This window comes from Mastigoproctus giganteus, chromosome 1 (assembly GCF_048544385.1).
Source record: "Mastigoproctus giganteus isolate SK-2022 chromosome 1, ASM4854438v1, whole genome shotgun sequence".
Taxonomy (NCBI): Eukaryota; Metazoa; Arthropoda; class Arachnida; order Uropygi; family Thelyphonidae; genus Mastigoproctus; species Mastigoproctus giganteus.
Genome location: NC_143575.1, coordinates 21368568 through 21383295, shown reverse-complemented (window position 1 = coordinate 21383295; position 14728 = coordinate 21368568). Strand labels below are relative to the sequence as shown.

The 14728-nt window shown below is 37.8% G+C and overlaps 1 protein-coding gene across 1 annotated transcript in view; it reads left to right on the top strand.

Moving 5' to 3' along the window:
• LOC150090621 (ras-related protein Rab-30-like) overlaps nt 1-13630 on the top strand; it is a 33072-nt gene extending 19442 nt beyond the window's left edge. The window contains exon 4 of the mRNA XM_090386828.1: nt 13377-13630. Coding sequence (XP_090242954.1) covers nt 13377-13630 — 254 coding nt within the window. The remainder of the gene's footprint in view (nt 1-13376) is intronic.
• The last annotated feature ends 1098 nt before the right edge of the window (nt 13631-14728 follow it).

Below are 14728 nucleotides of genomic sequence, written 5' to 3'. Positions count from 1 at the left end.
TGTTGTGTCACTACACCCAACAAGTACAACGCATGTGCATCGGGTTTCGTGACGATTTCTAGGTAACGTAACACTTTTTTCCAAATAACACTGGTAAAAACATTGAATTTATTTAAATTATCAATTTCCACCACAATAGATGGAAGTTTTGTTCCCGCAATCAACCATCTGCTGGCTAAAGGCAAACTTCCACACATCTGATCTGAAACCGTCATTGTTCAGTTTGAATTCGTGCCCCCTCATGTGTGTCATCTGAGCAACAGGAAGAATCCTATCATCATTTATCTTGCTCAATCCATTCAAAGCCTTAAACACCTCAATCAGACCACTTCGCAGGTGCCTAGTCTCTAGGCACTGTAATTTGCAGAACCAAAGCCTTTCTTGGTAACAGCATCTGTTTCTTCCCCTCACCATCTCATTTAATTTCTCTGTACTCATTCCAGCAGCTCTACATCCTTCCTAAAATGAGGCCTCCAAACCTGCATGCAGTACTCAATATGTGGCCTGACCATTGCCTTACTAAATGGGATAATCACCTCCTTATCCCTGCTAGCAAAATTCCTGTATATTCTTTGGCAAAACTCCATGAGTTGTCTTGGCAGCCTGTCTGCATTGCTCAGAGATAATTCATATCCAACTGCACAGTTATCCACAGGTCTTTTTCATTTTCCACTACCTTGAGTGTAGTACTACACAGTTGGTACGTTACTCTGAGGTTACTGCTACCATATGCAGTACTTTTTTACATTTATTAATGTTAAACTTCAATTCCCCATTTCTCAGCCCATCTGTCTAACTTTTTTAGATCTTGCTGCAGTAGCATGCTGTCATTACTGTCATTAACCACCTTGCCAACCTTTGTGTCATCTGCAAACTTGGACATTGAGCCTGATATGCTCTCATCATTATCATTGATAAGTATAGAAAACAGGAACAGACTGAACCCCGGGGGCTCCACTAAAAACATCAGTCTACAAAGAACAATGTCCATCAATTACCACTCTCTGTGTTCTCTCCGCTCAACAATCCCTTTATCCATAGCAGCAACTTATCCTCTATGCTGCATTGCTCCAATTTGTAGAGCAGATTTTGTGTACAACAGTATCAAAAGCTTTCCTGAAATCCAGGTACATGGTATCAAAATTATTTTTTGCATTCAGCTCCTTTGTGACCACATCGTAGTATCCATTCAAATTGGTCAAACAAGATTTCCACTTAACATCCCCATGCTGTGTCTGAAGTAAAATTTTTTCAGCCTTGTCTAGATGATCCTGCATTACTTCTTTTACCAGCGACTTCCTTATTTTTTCTGGAACAGAAATTAAACTGACAGGTCTGTAATTACTTGTCACCCTTTGATCCTCCTTTGTGAATTGGGGATACTTTTGCACATCTCCAGTCTGCAGGGACCTTCCCTGAATCCAAGGATGCTCTCATTATTATGCCTAAGGGTTTGCTTATTTCCTTCACTGCCTCCTTTAATATAATTGGATAGATCCCATCCATCCCAGGTGCTTTCCTTATGTTTAACTTCAACAATTTCTCTTCCACTTTCCTCTCAGTTGTTACAAAACCTGTCATTAGCTTCCTGTTAGAGTTCAATAAATGGCTAGCATCCCCATTCCTAAAGAATTCCTCATGAGTGAATGTAGATGCAAAATACTAATTCAGTTTGCCAGAGTAACCTGAGCAATATCATCAACAATTGAATCATTGATATCAGTTGGACTAATTTGATTCATCCCCTTCCTTCTACTGTTTGCATAAGTAAAGAAGTTTTTGTTTTTCTTTTCACCCTTTGCCTAAAATATCTCGTAATCTGCTTTCACTTGCTTGATTTCCTTTGTGACTTGATTACAGATAAGTTTATATCTGTCATAGGCTTCTCTGTCGCCCAATAATTTATATGTATCCTATGCACTTTTCTTCTCTGCCACGAGTTTCATCAGTTTATCTGATATCCACTTAGGCCTTTACTTTGAATGGTATTTCTTAGTTGGTAAGAAGAGCTTAGTAGATTCTATGATTTATTACTTGAATGCTTCCCATTTAGAATTTGCTGATCAGTTGATCCCACTGTATAGAATTTAAAAACTGTTGGAGACCACCGTAGTCACCTCTCCCTTTATCCCCGATGGTAGTTACACCTTTGAGTAAATCCAAAATCAATAGACTGTGATCACTGCCACCTAGTGGTTCCTTTATCTGTAAATTCTTAATGCATGAATAATCACTGCTGTTAATCAGATCGAGTGTTACCCCCTCTGGTTGCCTCTCTAACATGCTGCTGTAGAAAACAGTCATCCAATAAATCCACAAAAGTCTTGCTAGTCTGTGAGTGACCAACTCACAAATTCCAGTCAGTATCTGGAAAGTTAAAATCCCCCATTATAAGACATTCTTATTTACTGGCTCACTCTATTTCTCTATACAGCTGTTTGTTGTTCTCGTCAGAATCATTAGGCCTATAATCATTCCTACTCTCATTTTTGCTTTCCCAGTGCTTATGTCACACCAGAGTGACATAAATGAAGAAAGTGGCCTAAAGAAGAAAGAAACCAAAATTTCATGTTAAGATTCCATAGAGACAATGCTTTTTGGCATACATCGTGCCCTTAAAAAATTTTTTATAGCTCAACTTTTCCAATTTAATAATAATGAATCAAATGTGATTATCATACAAAAATTCATACTTAATGATTCACACTTAATGAGATCAAATGTGGGGGGGAGGTATCAAATACCCCAAGGTGCCACAAGATGCTCAGATACATACACACACACAGTATTCTGTTAATAATATATATGCTACTATTTTATATTTAATGACTGACTTCGATAATAATTAGCTCCTTGAGGTTGTTACAGACATTATCTCTCAGATATGCCAGACAAGCTGTACTTGCTACCTGGGAGTCTAAAATGCTGATGGAACTGATATTCAGGTGACACTCAAGTCAAGTGGACCCAATTTTGGCGAAGTCCGGACAGTCTGTGACAGCCAAATCCTCTGCTTGCACCATCACGATGGTGGGACTGTTAGTAATCCTGGGTATAACCCCCATGTACAAGCACACTGTGGGCGACCACCCAGGTGTGAACCAACGTAAGCAGGGGTCGAGGTGTGGGACCCACACCATATGGAGGAATGCCGTCCCTCTGTGTTACCAGGCAGTACTAGGTGATAGATGACTCCCATCAACCGGTGCAATACCACCACTGTTTATTGGAGGCTTGAAGTGGTGGAACCCATGTTTAGTCTCCAGAGCTAAGTTCTGGTCAACCCTTCCCCATCTCTTCCATCATGCAGTATGATTGATGACTTTTGAGGTTATGATGAACATCGTGGCAAGATCCAATCTTCCTTACATTTTGAGGGTACAGCTCTGAAACGGTGTTTGCAGGTCGGCCACTAGTTAGTACACTGGACCGAACCTATTGGTAACTCTCTGGGAGGGGAGGCTTCCAGATCAGCTAGTGTATAATCTTGCTACCTCTACTCTGCCAGATAGTGCCTGGAGGGAGTCCGAGTAGTGAGTATGCGGGGGGGGGGGGCATTGTCGAGGCCACGTTATATCAAAGATCTGGATATATTCTTACCATGTGTACTCCATATCCAAAAAATTTCATTACATCATACAGCATGTCCCACCCACTTTCTTACTATTGAATACACCATGAATTGTCAAACCAATAGAGTAAGCTTATCTGCAAAAAGATCTAAACCTACCAAAAACACTTCCTAATTCATTTCACAAATATACATGGTCTCAATTCTAATCTCAACGATGTCCATTTCCATTTGCAGTCTGCCAAACCCCATGTACTTTTTCTGACAGAATCTTAGTTATCGGTTGATTCAACTACTGCTCATCTCAGTTGCCCAAATTATTTGCTGTATGAGTCCTTTCGCCTCAAAGGCGATACCTGTGCATATGTCTGTTCCGATATTCCCTGTCAGAGACATGGTAATTTGGAATCTCCTCTTTTCGATCCTCTCTGGCTTAAAATCTCTCTACCTCATTGTGCCAACGTGTCTGCTATTTTTAGCTTTTTGAAAGCAATAAAGGTTTTTAATCGTATTTAAATTTATATGTTATTGTTATTTATTTATGTTTTTAGATCTGGATATGGTGGCCTAATTAGTTAGGTCACTGAGATGTTAAATTTTTAGATATTACCTGGTCTTGGCGCATTATAGCCTTAGTTGCTAATGCGGCAATAAAATCCAAACCAAACCCAAACCTTATTGTGTTAAATTCATCTGTTGTCTCTACCGTTCTCCCAACTCCATTAGTCACCTGGAGCTCTTTGACTTCCTCTTCCAGTCCAACCTTCCTAACAGTGAGGTAATTTTCCTTGGTGATTTTAATGTTCACAACTCTAACTGGCTTCCGTTTTCCAGTCACACAGACTCAGCTGGTCAAGATGCTGAGGCTTTTGCAATTACTAATTACCTTGCACAGATTGCTCATTTACCTACAAGAATACCAGACATTCCTAACCATACAGCCAACACGCTTGGTCTTTTTCTCACAAACAACCCTTCTAAGTACACGGACAAAGTGAGTGGTCCTTTAGGCACCACAGATCACAACTTGATGATTGTCTCTTCTCCAATGGAGCCTTTATCTCATGGCTATTCCCAACCTCATATTGTTTGGCACTACAAGAATGCAAAATGGGATGATCTGAGAGATTTATTTTCTTCTTTTCCTTGGTCGGATTACTGTTTCAAAAGTTCTGATGTCATTGTTTGCTGAGATCGTGTCAGTGAAATTATTCTTGCAGGAATGGAATCCTTTATCCCACACTCAACTTTAAAAACTCGTCCTTTATCTAAACCTTGGTTTCCCAATAAATGTTCTAAGGCTCTTCAAGAGAAGAACTTTGCATATCGTAATTGGCTTGTTTCTAATTCTTCAGTGTCATTTTCTGCCTACACCAAAGCTCGCAACAATTGTAAAGCAGTTATTAATCAGTCCAAACTAGAGTTTGAACAGGCTAAGAGTAGAAAACTTGCATCTTGCCCTAATGGTAGCTGAGCATTCTGGTCTGTTGCCAAAGCTATTGGCTGCAACTCTTGTCCATCTCTGCTCCCACCTCTGACCAAACCAGATGGTTCTGTTGTCACTTCAGCCAAGGATAAAGATGACCTGCTAGCATCCCATTTTTCTTCCAACTCATGTATTAATGATCTTGGTAAAACACCTCCCACCATTCCCAACACGCTCCATTCAATGCCTCCTGTGGTCTTCCATCAAAAGGATGGCAGAAGGATTTCGACGAATCTTGATGCTAAGAAAGCTCCAGGTCCAGATGGTATTTCTCCATTGTTCTCAAAATCTGTGCTCCTGAACTTACTCCTGTTCTTTGCTGCCTTTTTTTCATTTTCTTATTCCAAAGGTGTTTTTCCTTCTGCTTGGAAGTTTGCTCATATCCAGCCAGTTCCTAAAAAGGGTGACAAATCCGTCCCATCCAATTATTGTCCCATTGCAATTACTTCTACTCTTTCTAAAGTAATGGAGAAATCAATTATCCGCCAACTATAAAACTATCTAGAAACCTTCCGTCTGATCAACGATCGCCAGTATGAATTCTATCAGTGTTGATCCACTGGTGATATTCTGGATTATGTGTTACCCATTTATGGACTAATTCAATGGAAAGGTTTGGTGAAATACAAGCAGTTGCTCTTGACATCTCAAAGGATTTCAATTGTGTTTGGCATAAATGTCTTCTAAACAAGCTTCCATCTTATGGTTTGGCAACTGTTTTTTGTAATTGGTTATCCAGTTTTCTCTCTGATGGCTCACTGAGGGTGATGGTAGATGGCTCTCTGTCTTCTAACTTCTCCACTAATGCTGGTGTCCCCCAAGGTTCAGTTCTTTCCCCACCCTTTTCCTCTTGTATATTAATGATCTTCTTCCATTGACTGGAAATCCTATCCATAGTTTGGCTGATGATAGCACATTGCATTCTATTTTCCATTTTGAGAAACCTTGTCCTGCTTAATCAGCTTCAACTTCTCAAAAATCTGCTACAAATTCCTTAAATGCCTGTCTCCAGTGGGAGAAAGACAACTTAGTCTATTTCAATCCTTCTAAAACTCAGTCTTGTTTTATATCTCGCAAAAAGGATTCTTCTGTTCCTATGCTTATCTTTGGTGACACTCCAATTTCTAGGCAAAATGATATATCTGTTTAGGGGATTACCCTGACTTCTAATCTCTCTCATGGCACAAGCACATTACAAATATCGCTTCCTCTGCATCTAAAAAACTTGGTTTTCTCTTTTGCTCTCGGCGTTACTTTTCTTCCAAACGGCTGTGCTGGTCACTCCGTAGAAATTGCAGATCGACCCTACCATGGAATATTGTTCCCACATCTGAGGCGGTGCCCCTAAAACCTTTCTCAGGCTTCTTGATTCCGTTCAGAAGAGGGCAGTTAGGTTAATTAACGATTCATGTCTAACAGTCTCTCCACTCGCTGTCTCATAGATGCACTGTGTCAGCTTGTTTCAGCTTGCCTGCCTCTTCTACAAATATTTCCATGGGCACTGTTCTTCTGAATTAGCTTCTATAATTCCCTCTCTCTCTCTCTCTTTCAAAACAGTCCGAACATGTGCGGTCACCAGCCAACATCTATTTACTCTCCAACTTCAAACTCACAGAACCAACTTTTCATCTTTCTCGTTTATTCATTCAACTGCCGTTTTCTGGAACAACCTTCCTTCGTACGTATTTCCAGAAAATTAGAGTTGTTGGGATATCAGAGACGTGGTGTCACACAGATATAAGGAATGCAGTACTGGAATTTGGTAAGTACAACGTGTACAGGAAGGATAGACAAGATAGGAAGGGAGGAGGGGGTTATACTATTAGTTAAGAAACACATAAAGTCCAAGGAAGTGAAGCCAGTCGACATCGTTGGACAGTGCAGTGTCGAGTCAGTTTGGTGTGACATAAGCATTGGGAGATCGAAATTGAGAGTAGGAGTGTGTTATAAACCTATTGACTCTGAGTATAATAAGGAACTGTACAGGGAAATAGAGTAGGCCAGTAAATCAGAGAGTCTTATAATGGGGGATTTTAATTTCCCAGATAGTGACTTGAATTTTTGGGTTGGTCACTCACACACTAGCAAGGATTTTGTGGATTTATTGGATGATTGTTTTCTACATCAGCATGTTCGGGAGGCAATTAGAGGGAGTAATACTCTTGATCTGATTATCAATAGTGATTCTTCATGCATTAAGAATCTGCAGATAAAGGTACCACTAGGTGGCAGTGATCACAGTGTGCTGAGTGGGATTTACTCAGAGGTAACTACCATCAGGGGTAAAGGGAAGGGTTTTTGCTTTCTTAAGGCGACTACAGTTGTCTGAGACAGTATTTAAATCCTTTACCGTGGGACCAACAACATGATGTTACCAACAGCAAATTCAAAATGGGAAGCATTTAAAGTATTAATCTTGGAAACTACTAGGCTTTACATACCAATTAAGAAATATTGTTCAAGATTTAGGCCTAAATGGATGTCAGATGAACTAATGAGACATATGGCACAGAAGAAAAATGCATGGGATACATATAAATGAATGGGTGACATGGAAGCTTATGGTAGATATAAGCTGGTCTGTAACCAAGTCACAAAGGAGACTGGGCAAGCAAAGGCAGATTATGAGAAATATTTGGCAAAGAATGCAAAGAAAAACAGAAAGGAATTCTTTACCTATGTAAACTCTAGAAGGAAAGGGATGAATCAGATTGGTTCAACTGTTGATGATCCTGCTCAGGTGGCTAACAAACTAAATGAGTATTTTGCATCTACATTCACACATGAGGAGTTATTTAGGGAGGGAAATGCCAGAGGTGAATTGAACTCTGGCAGTGAGCTAGTTGATTTGTAATAACAGAGAGGAAAGTGGAGAAGAAATTGTTGAAGATAAACATAAAAAAGGCACCTGGGATGGATGGGATCTATCCAGTTATATTAAAGGAGTTTGCAAAGGATGTAAGCAAACCCTTAGCCATAATTATGAGAGCTTCTTTGGACTCAGAGGAGGTACCCATGGACTGGAGATGTGCAAATGTGACCCCAATTCACAAAGGAGGATCAAAGGGCGACACAAGTAATTATAGACCTGTTAGTTTAACTTCTGTTCCAGGAAAATTAATGGAGGCACTGGTAAAAGAAGCACTGCATGATCATCTAGACAAGACTTCAGTTATAGCTTCGACACGGCATGGTTTTGTTAAGGGAAAGTCTTGCCTGACCAATTTGATTGGATACTGTGATGTGGTCATAAAGGAACTGGATGCAGGGAATAACTTTGATATCATATATTTGGATCTGAGAAAGGCTTTTGATATTGTTGCACATGGAAGACTGCTGAACAAATTGGAGGAGTGGGCATTGGAGGCAAATTGCTGCTATGGATAAAGGGTGATGACAGAGAGAGAAGGGAGACAGAGAGTGGTAATCAATGGACACTGCTCATCATGGACTAATGTTATTAGTGGAGTCCCTCAGGGTTCAGTGTTGAATCCATTGTTTTTTTCTGTATTTATAAATGATATTGATGATGGTATATCAAGCTTAATGTCCAAGTTTGCAGACATTACAAAGTTTGGCAGGGTTGTTAAGGACACTAATGATAGTATGCTGCTGCTACAACAGGATCTTAAAAAGATGAGCAGATGAGCTGAGAGGTGACAAATGTAAAGTACTACATATGGGAAGCAGTAACCCCAGAGTAACGTATCAACTCTTTTGGTACTACACTGACAGTAGTAGAGAACGAAAAGGACTTGGGGGTAATTGTGCAGGCAGATATGAAGTTTTCTGAGCAGTGCAGATGGTTTGCAAGAGTAGTTCATTGTGTCTTGTCAATTATATACAGGAATTTTTCTATCAGGGATAAGGAGGTGATTATCCCCTTGTATAAGGCAATGGTCAGGCCACTCCTTGAGTACTGTATACAGGTCTGGAGGTCTCATTTTAAGAAGGATGTAGAGCTGTTGGAACGAATATAGAGAAGGGCAACAAGATTAGTGAATGGAACAAAGGGTTGCTGTTACGAAGAAAAGCTCAAGTTTTGCAAATTACAGTGTCTGGAAACTAGGCACCTGCAAGGTGATCTGATTGAGGTGTATAAAGCCTTGAATGGTTTGAGCATGCTCAATGCTGATGGGATTCTTTCTCTTGCTTGTTGTAGTTTGTTATTTGGTGTTTAGGAGCATTAGCAACTAAGGCCACATTGCTCCGGGGATATACGGTGGTTATTCCCTGACCTTTCCGCATCATCCGTATATGGTGGTCATGGGCTCGAACCCCGGTCTAATCAAGAACTGTGTGCTACGCACTGCTGCTCCTACCCACCTGGCTACGGAGGCGCCCTTCCTCTTGCTCAGAATAATCACCTGAGAGGGCATAATTTCAAATTGAGGAAAGATAGACTTAGGATAGATGTGTGGAAGTTTGCCTTTAGCCTGCGGGTAGTTGGTTGGTGGAACAGACTTCCATCCTTTGTTGTGGAAGTTGATAGCCTAAATAAATTTAAGGCACTGCTGGACAGGAATTTGGAACGAACGGAGGGGTGAAATGGGAGATTTTTTTTTTTTTTTTGGTTGATGCTGCATATATTTGCTTTCTTGCATCATGTGGCTCTACTAATGCTAATGCTAATTCATGCCAAAATTCTTATTTAGATTAAAATCTGACTCAAGGTGGTTATGGTAAAAGTATATGCTTAACCAATTTTTTTTTTTTTTGGCTAATGATAGGTGTTCTGTTAATCCTACTGAGGAGTATTGTTATTCTGTTAATCCAAAGCCTGATTTAAGATTAATCTCTTGATTTGTCTTGTTTAACAGTCATCTGAAGCATCTTAGCAATTTTTACATCTTGCAAAATTTCACAAAAAAATGTTTTTTTGCAATTGCTGTTTTATTCGTGGATATTCAGACTTTTGTGTTTCCTACTTAGCATTGACCTTCTCAACTTAACAGATAATTGCACAATTCCTGCTAATGAGTTCACCATGACAGTATGGTGGATTCACCATATGTCAGTTATTTGTAGAGGAATGAGTTCAAATATGATTAGTAGAATTATCACATAGATAGACAAAACAGAATGGGGAGGAGTTATGTGCTTAGTTAAGAAGCACATAGAATCAAAAATAGTGCATTCAGGAAATGGAGGTAGGCATTGTATTGTTGATTCAGGTTTTTTTTTTTAACATAAGCAGTGGGAAAACAAAAATGAGAGGAGTGTGTTATAGGCCTAATAACTGTAGTGAGTATAATGACCAACTGTACAAACAAATAGAGTGAGCCAGTAAATCAGATTGTCTTATAATGGGAGATTTTAACTTTCCAGATATTGACTGGAACTTGTGGATTGTTCACTCATACAGTAGCAAAGCTTTTATGGAGTTATTGGATGACTGTTTTCTACAGCAGCATGTTAGAGAGGCAGTGAGAGAATGCAATATCCTTGATTTCATTGTCAGCAGTGCTCTTCATGTATTAAGAATCTCCAGATAGAGAAATCACCAGGTGGCAGTGTTTGTAATATACTGATGTGGAATATACATAAATAACTACTCTCTAGGATAAGGGGAGAAGGGAATTTGCTTTCATAAAGGTGACTACAGTGATCTTAGACACTTTTTAAATTCCTTTCAGTGGAACCAAGTGACGATGATAACCAACAACAAATTCTAAATGGACAGGTCAGATGAACTGTTGAGACTAGTAGCAGAGAAGAAAAATGTGTGGGAGGATTACAAATTAAAGTTGGAGGTGTGCAAACTAGTCTGCAAGAGGTTTAGGCAGGCTAAGGCATAGTGTGAAAATCCATGGGCTAAGAAAAGTACAAAGAAACTAGGAAGAATTCTTTTCTTATGTTAAAACTACAAGGAAAGTAATGTCTATTACTTTTACTGTAGTTGTCTCTTAGATATTGTTATAACTATTGATGATCCTGCTCAGGTTGCTGCCATACTGAATAGATATTTTATATCTGTATTTATACATAACAAACGTTTTAGTCAATGGGAAGCTGTAAGTATATCAAATTACAGGCAGCTAAATGACGTTTGGTTAACTGAGAGAAAAGTGAATAAGGCCCTTGGGGCAGATGGGTTCTATACAATTACATTAAGAGATGCAGCAACAGAAGTCAAGCTTTACACACCTTTAAGCTCGACTTCCGTTCCAGAGAAAATAATGGAGTCACTGGTTAAAGAAGTAATGTAGGACCATCTAGATAGGAGTGGCTATATTTCAGTCAAAGCATGGATTTTTTAAGGGGCAATCTTGTCTGACCAATTTGATTGGATATTCTGATGCAGTAACAAAGGAACTGGATGCAAAAAATAAATTTGGTATCAAAATTCCTGTATATATACAGGAATTTTGCCAGCAAGAATAAGGTGGTAATCATCCTGTTGTATAAGGTAATAGTTAGGCCACATCTCAGGTACTGCATACAGGTCTGAAAGCCTCATTTTAGGGGATCTATTGAAATGGATGCAGAGAAGAGCAGCAAGATTGGTGAGTGGAACAAAATGGTGCTCTTACCAAGAAAAGCTTCAGTTCTGCAGATTGTATCATCTGGAGACTAGGCACCTACAAGGAGATGTGATTGAGATGTTTAAGGCTTTGGATTGAGTAGGCTCAATTCTGATGGCATTCTCCCTCTTGAATAGACTACACAAGCATAAATAAATTCAAATTAAGGATGGATGATTGTAGGATAGATGTAGAGAAGAGCAACAAGATTAGTTAGGGGGCATAAAAGGCTACTCAAAGAAAGAAAGAGTTGGGTTCTCTAAATTGCTGACCTTGGAAACTGCAAGTAGATATGATTGAAGTTAAGTTTTAAATTGGTTGAATAACTAAATAGTCAACTTTTTTGATTGTTCCTCATATAGCTCTGTGCACATAATTTTCAACACTTAATTTTAATATTTTCCTCTTTAATTATTTATAATGCCTACCTTTTACATGTATTACATACAACTTGGGTAATAGTTAGTTATTGCATTAGTTAATTATTAAGAAAAGTATATAGTGCATCTAAGCATCTTTCATGCAAAGCCTGAAAGCAGATAAGTGGAGATATTTTGGACAGTTTTTCTATGTTTAGATATTTTACCATCTTTAGTTTCACTGGCTTCAAATGCTTTGAATGAAGCCCAGTAAAATTATTTGGATCAGCCCTTCAGATTAATTTACCTGAATAATATTATTGTTTAAGCTAAGGCGCATTTAGGGCTAGAGCCTCAAGCTGCGAACAAATTTAGACTATGTATATAAAGTGCTTAGCATCATAATACACAGCCATTTCTGAATAAACAGAAAATTTTTAAGGTGGCATCGTTTTAGGTTATATCTCATATTGTGAATACCTTCACAACGAGTTGCCATGATATTGCACTACTTCGAATAAGTAACGCTTCCCCTAAGGAGAAGACTAATGTTACTTATTCTCAGATAGGTACCACCACCCAGACAGCACCGTTTCAGGGCTATTTGGCCCTTCTTCAGTGAGTGGGTAGGTACCCAAGTGATGCAATGATGGCAAAAACAGTTATGAAGTATAACTCCACAATATGAGAGATGCCTGATGGTGTATGATGTATTTAGACTAAGGCGCATTTAGGGCTAGAGCCTCAAGCTGCGAACAAATTTAGACTATGTATATAAAGTGTTTAGCATCATAATACACAGCCATCATACACCATCAGGCATCTCTCATATTGTGGAGTTATACTTCATAACTGTTTTTGCCATCATTGCATCACTTGGGTACCTACCCACTCACTGAAGAAGGGCCAAATAGCCCTGAAACGGTGCTGTCTGGGTGGTGGTACCTATCTGAGAATAAGTAACATTAGTCTTCTCCTTAGGTGAAGCATTACTTATTCGAAGTAGTGCAATATCATGGCAACTCGTTGTGAAGGTATTCACAATATGAGATATAACCTAAAACGATGACACCTTAAAAATTTTCTGTTTATTCAGAAATGGCTGTGTATTATGATGCTAAGCACTTTATATACATAGTATTATTGTTTAAATGAGTTAATATAGTAATATCAATTCTACTATATAATCAACAGTATAATAAGTAATACTGTTAATTCAGTTTTTCATATTTAAAGCTTAGACATATTTTATATGTCTAAGCTTTATTCATTATCTCAGGATTATTAGTTATTTTTGTTTTCCTATGTCCAGATAGTTTCTTGGATGTATTTTATTGAAAGAGGAAAATGACAGTTTATCATGCTCTCTTCATTTGTTATAGCAACACAATATTAATCCTCAGCTAACTATAATTGATTATTTACTTTTTGTTCAGGAAATAAGATTGACAGAGAAGATCGTGAAATTCCTTATCATATTGGTGAGGAATTTGCCAGAAATCATGATATGTATTTTATTGAGACATCAGCTAAAGAGGCTGAAAATGTTGAAAAACTATTTGTTGAAATTGCCAATAAACTGACTCGTGAGGCTAGAAATTCTCGGTATAATGGCAAGCCAGTAGGTGAATTATCTGGTGGGAAGGACTCTAAAGAAAGTACAGAGCACACATGCTGCAAGTTTTCCTGAAGTACGTGATATCGGAAATCTGAATAAATGTCTTTTATAGTCACATTTTCCAAGTACAGTGCCTGTTCTTGAGCATAGAAATATACTACTGTTTGAAGATAAGTTACTGTGGAACTTGACAACTTCTGTTTAGTTGAAGATCTGTTGAAAACTGATTTTAATTAAGTATGTATGATAAAATGGAAGAGAGGATACAATTGTTTGTTTAGGATCAACTTAAATAAGTTGTGCATAGAAAATCTCTTAGAGACTAAATATTTTGATTGTTTAATTTATTTTGAAACCATGCTCTTTTTCTGAAAGCTATATGTAGCTTCTCATTATTAAATCCAACTTAGGTTTATATTTAGAGAACTTTTACAGTAGCATTTAAAGTCTTAGAAAAATATATTTAGTAAATTAGGTATTGTCTCTTTTGTGTACAGAAAGATATGGACATATTTATCTTTGTAGATATTATTTTGCTTAAAAGAATGGGAATTTTAAAAATATGATTTTTAAATTGTGCCAGCTTATGTTAAAATAAATTTTTATGTAGTAGTATATGCTGTTATTGTGCCATGATCAGTATCACTTGTATCCTACTTATGTATTTATATATGGTTTTTCTGAAAAATAAGCACTTGGTTTTGGAATTATGGTTTTATTTTACTAGTGTGTAATATATAAAGTACTTGTATTATTTTTATTGGATAATTGCTATGAAATTATGTTTTTGAAAGGTTTTTTGTATAATTTTGTGATATTTATACATAATGAAACAAAATTCAGCATTTTATTTTAATTATTGCTTTTACTGTTGATTATTCTTGATTTTAAGAGCTAGAATATTTTATGAAATTATTTATAGGGTATGTATTTTTATTAGATATTAACTTATTATTAATGGGGAATTGGTTTTGCTTTCATCATTGGAATAGGGCTAAAACTAAAAGTACACTGGATGACACTTGAAACTTGTATTGCAAAGTTCCTTTTGTGTAGAGTATTTATGTATATATTTTTGGGGGGATGGGATAAGAAAATTTATGGTAATGAAATGAAATGAGCTTGTGCACATACATGCTTCACTCTTAGATAGCTTGATCCAGTTGTGTA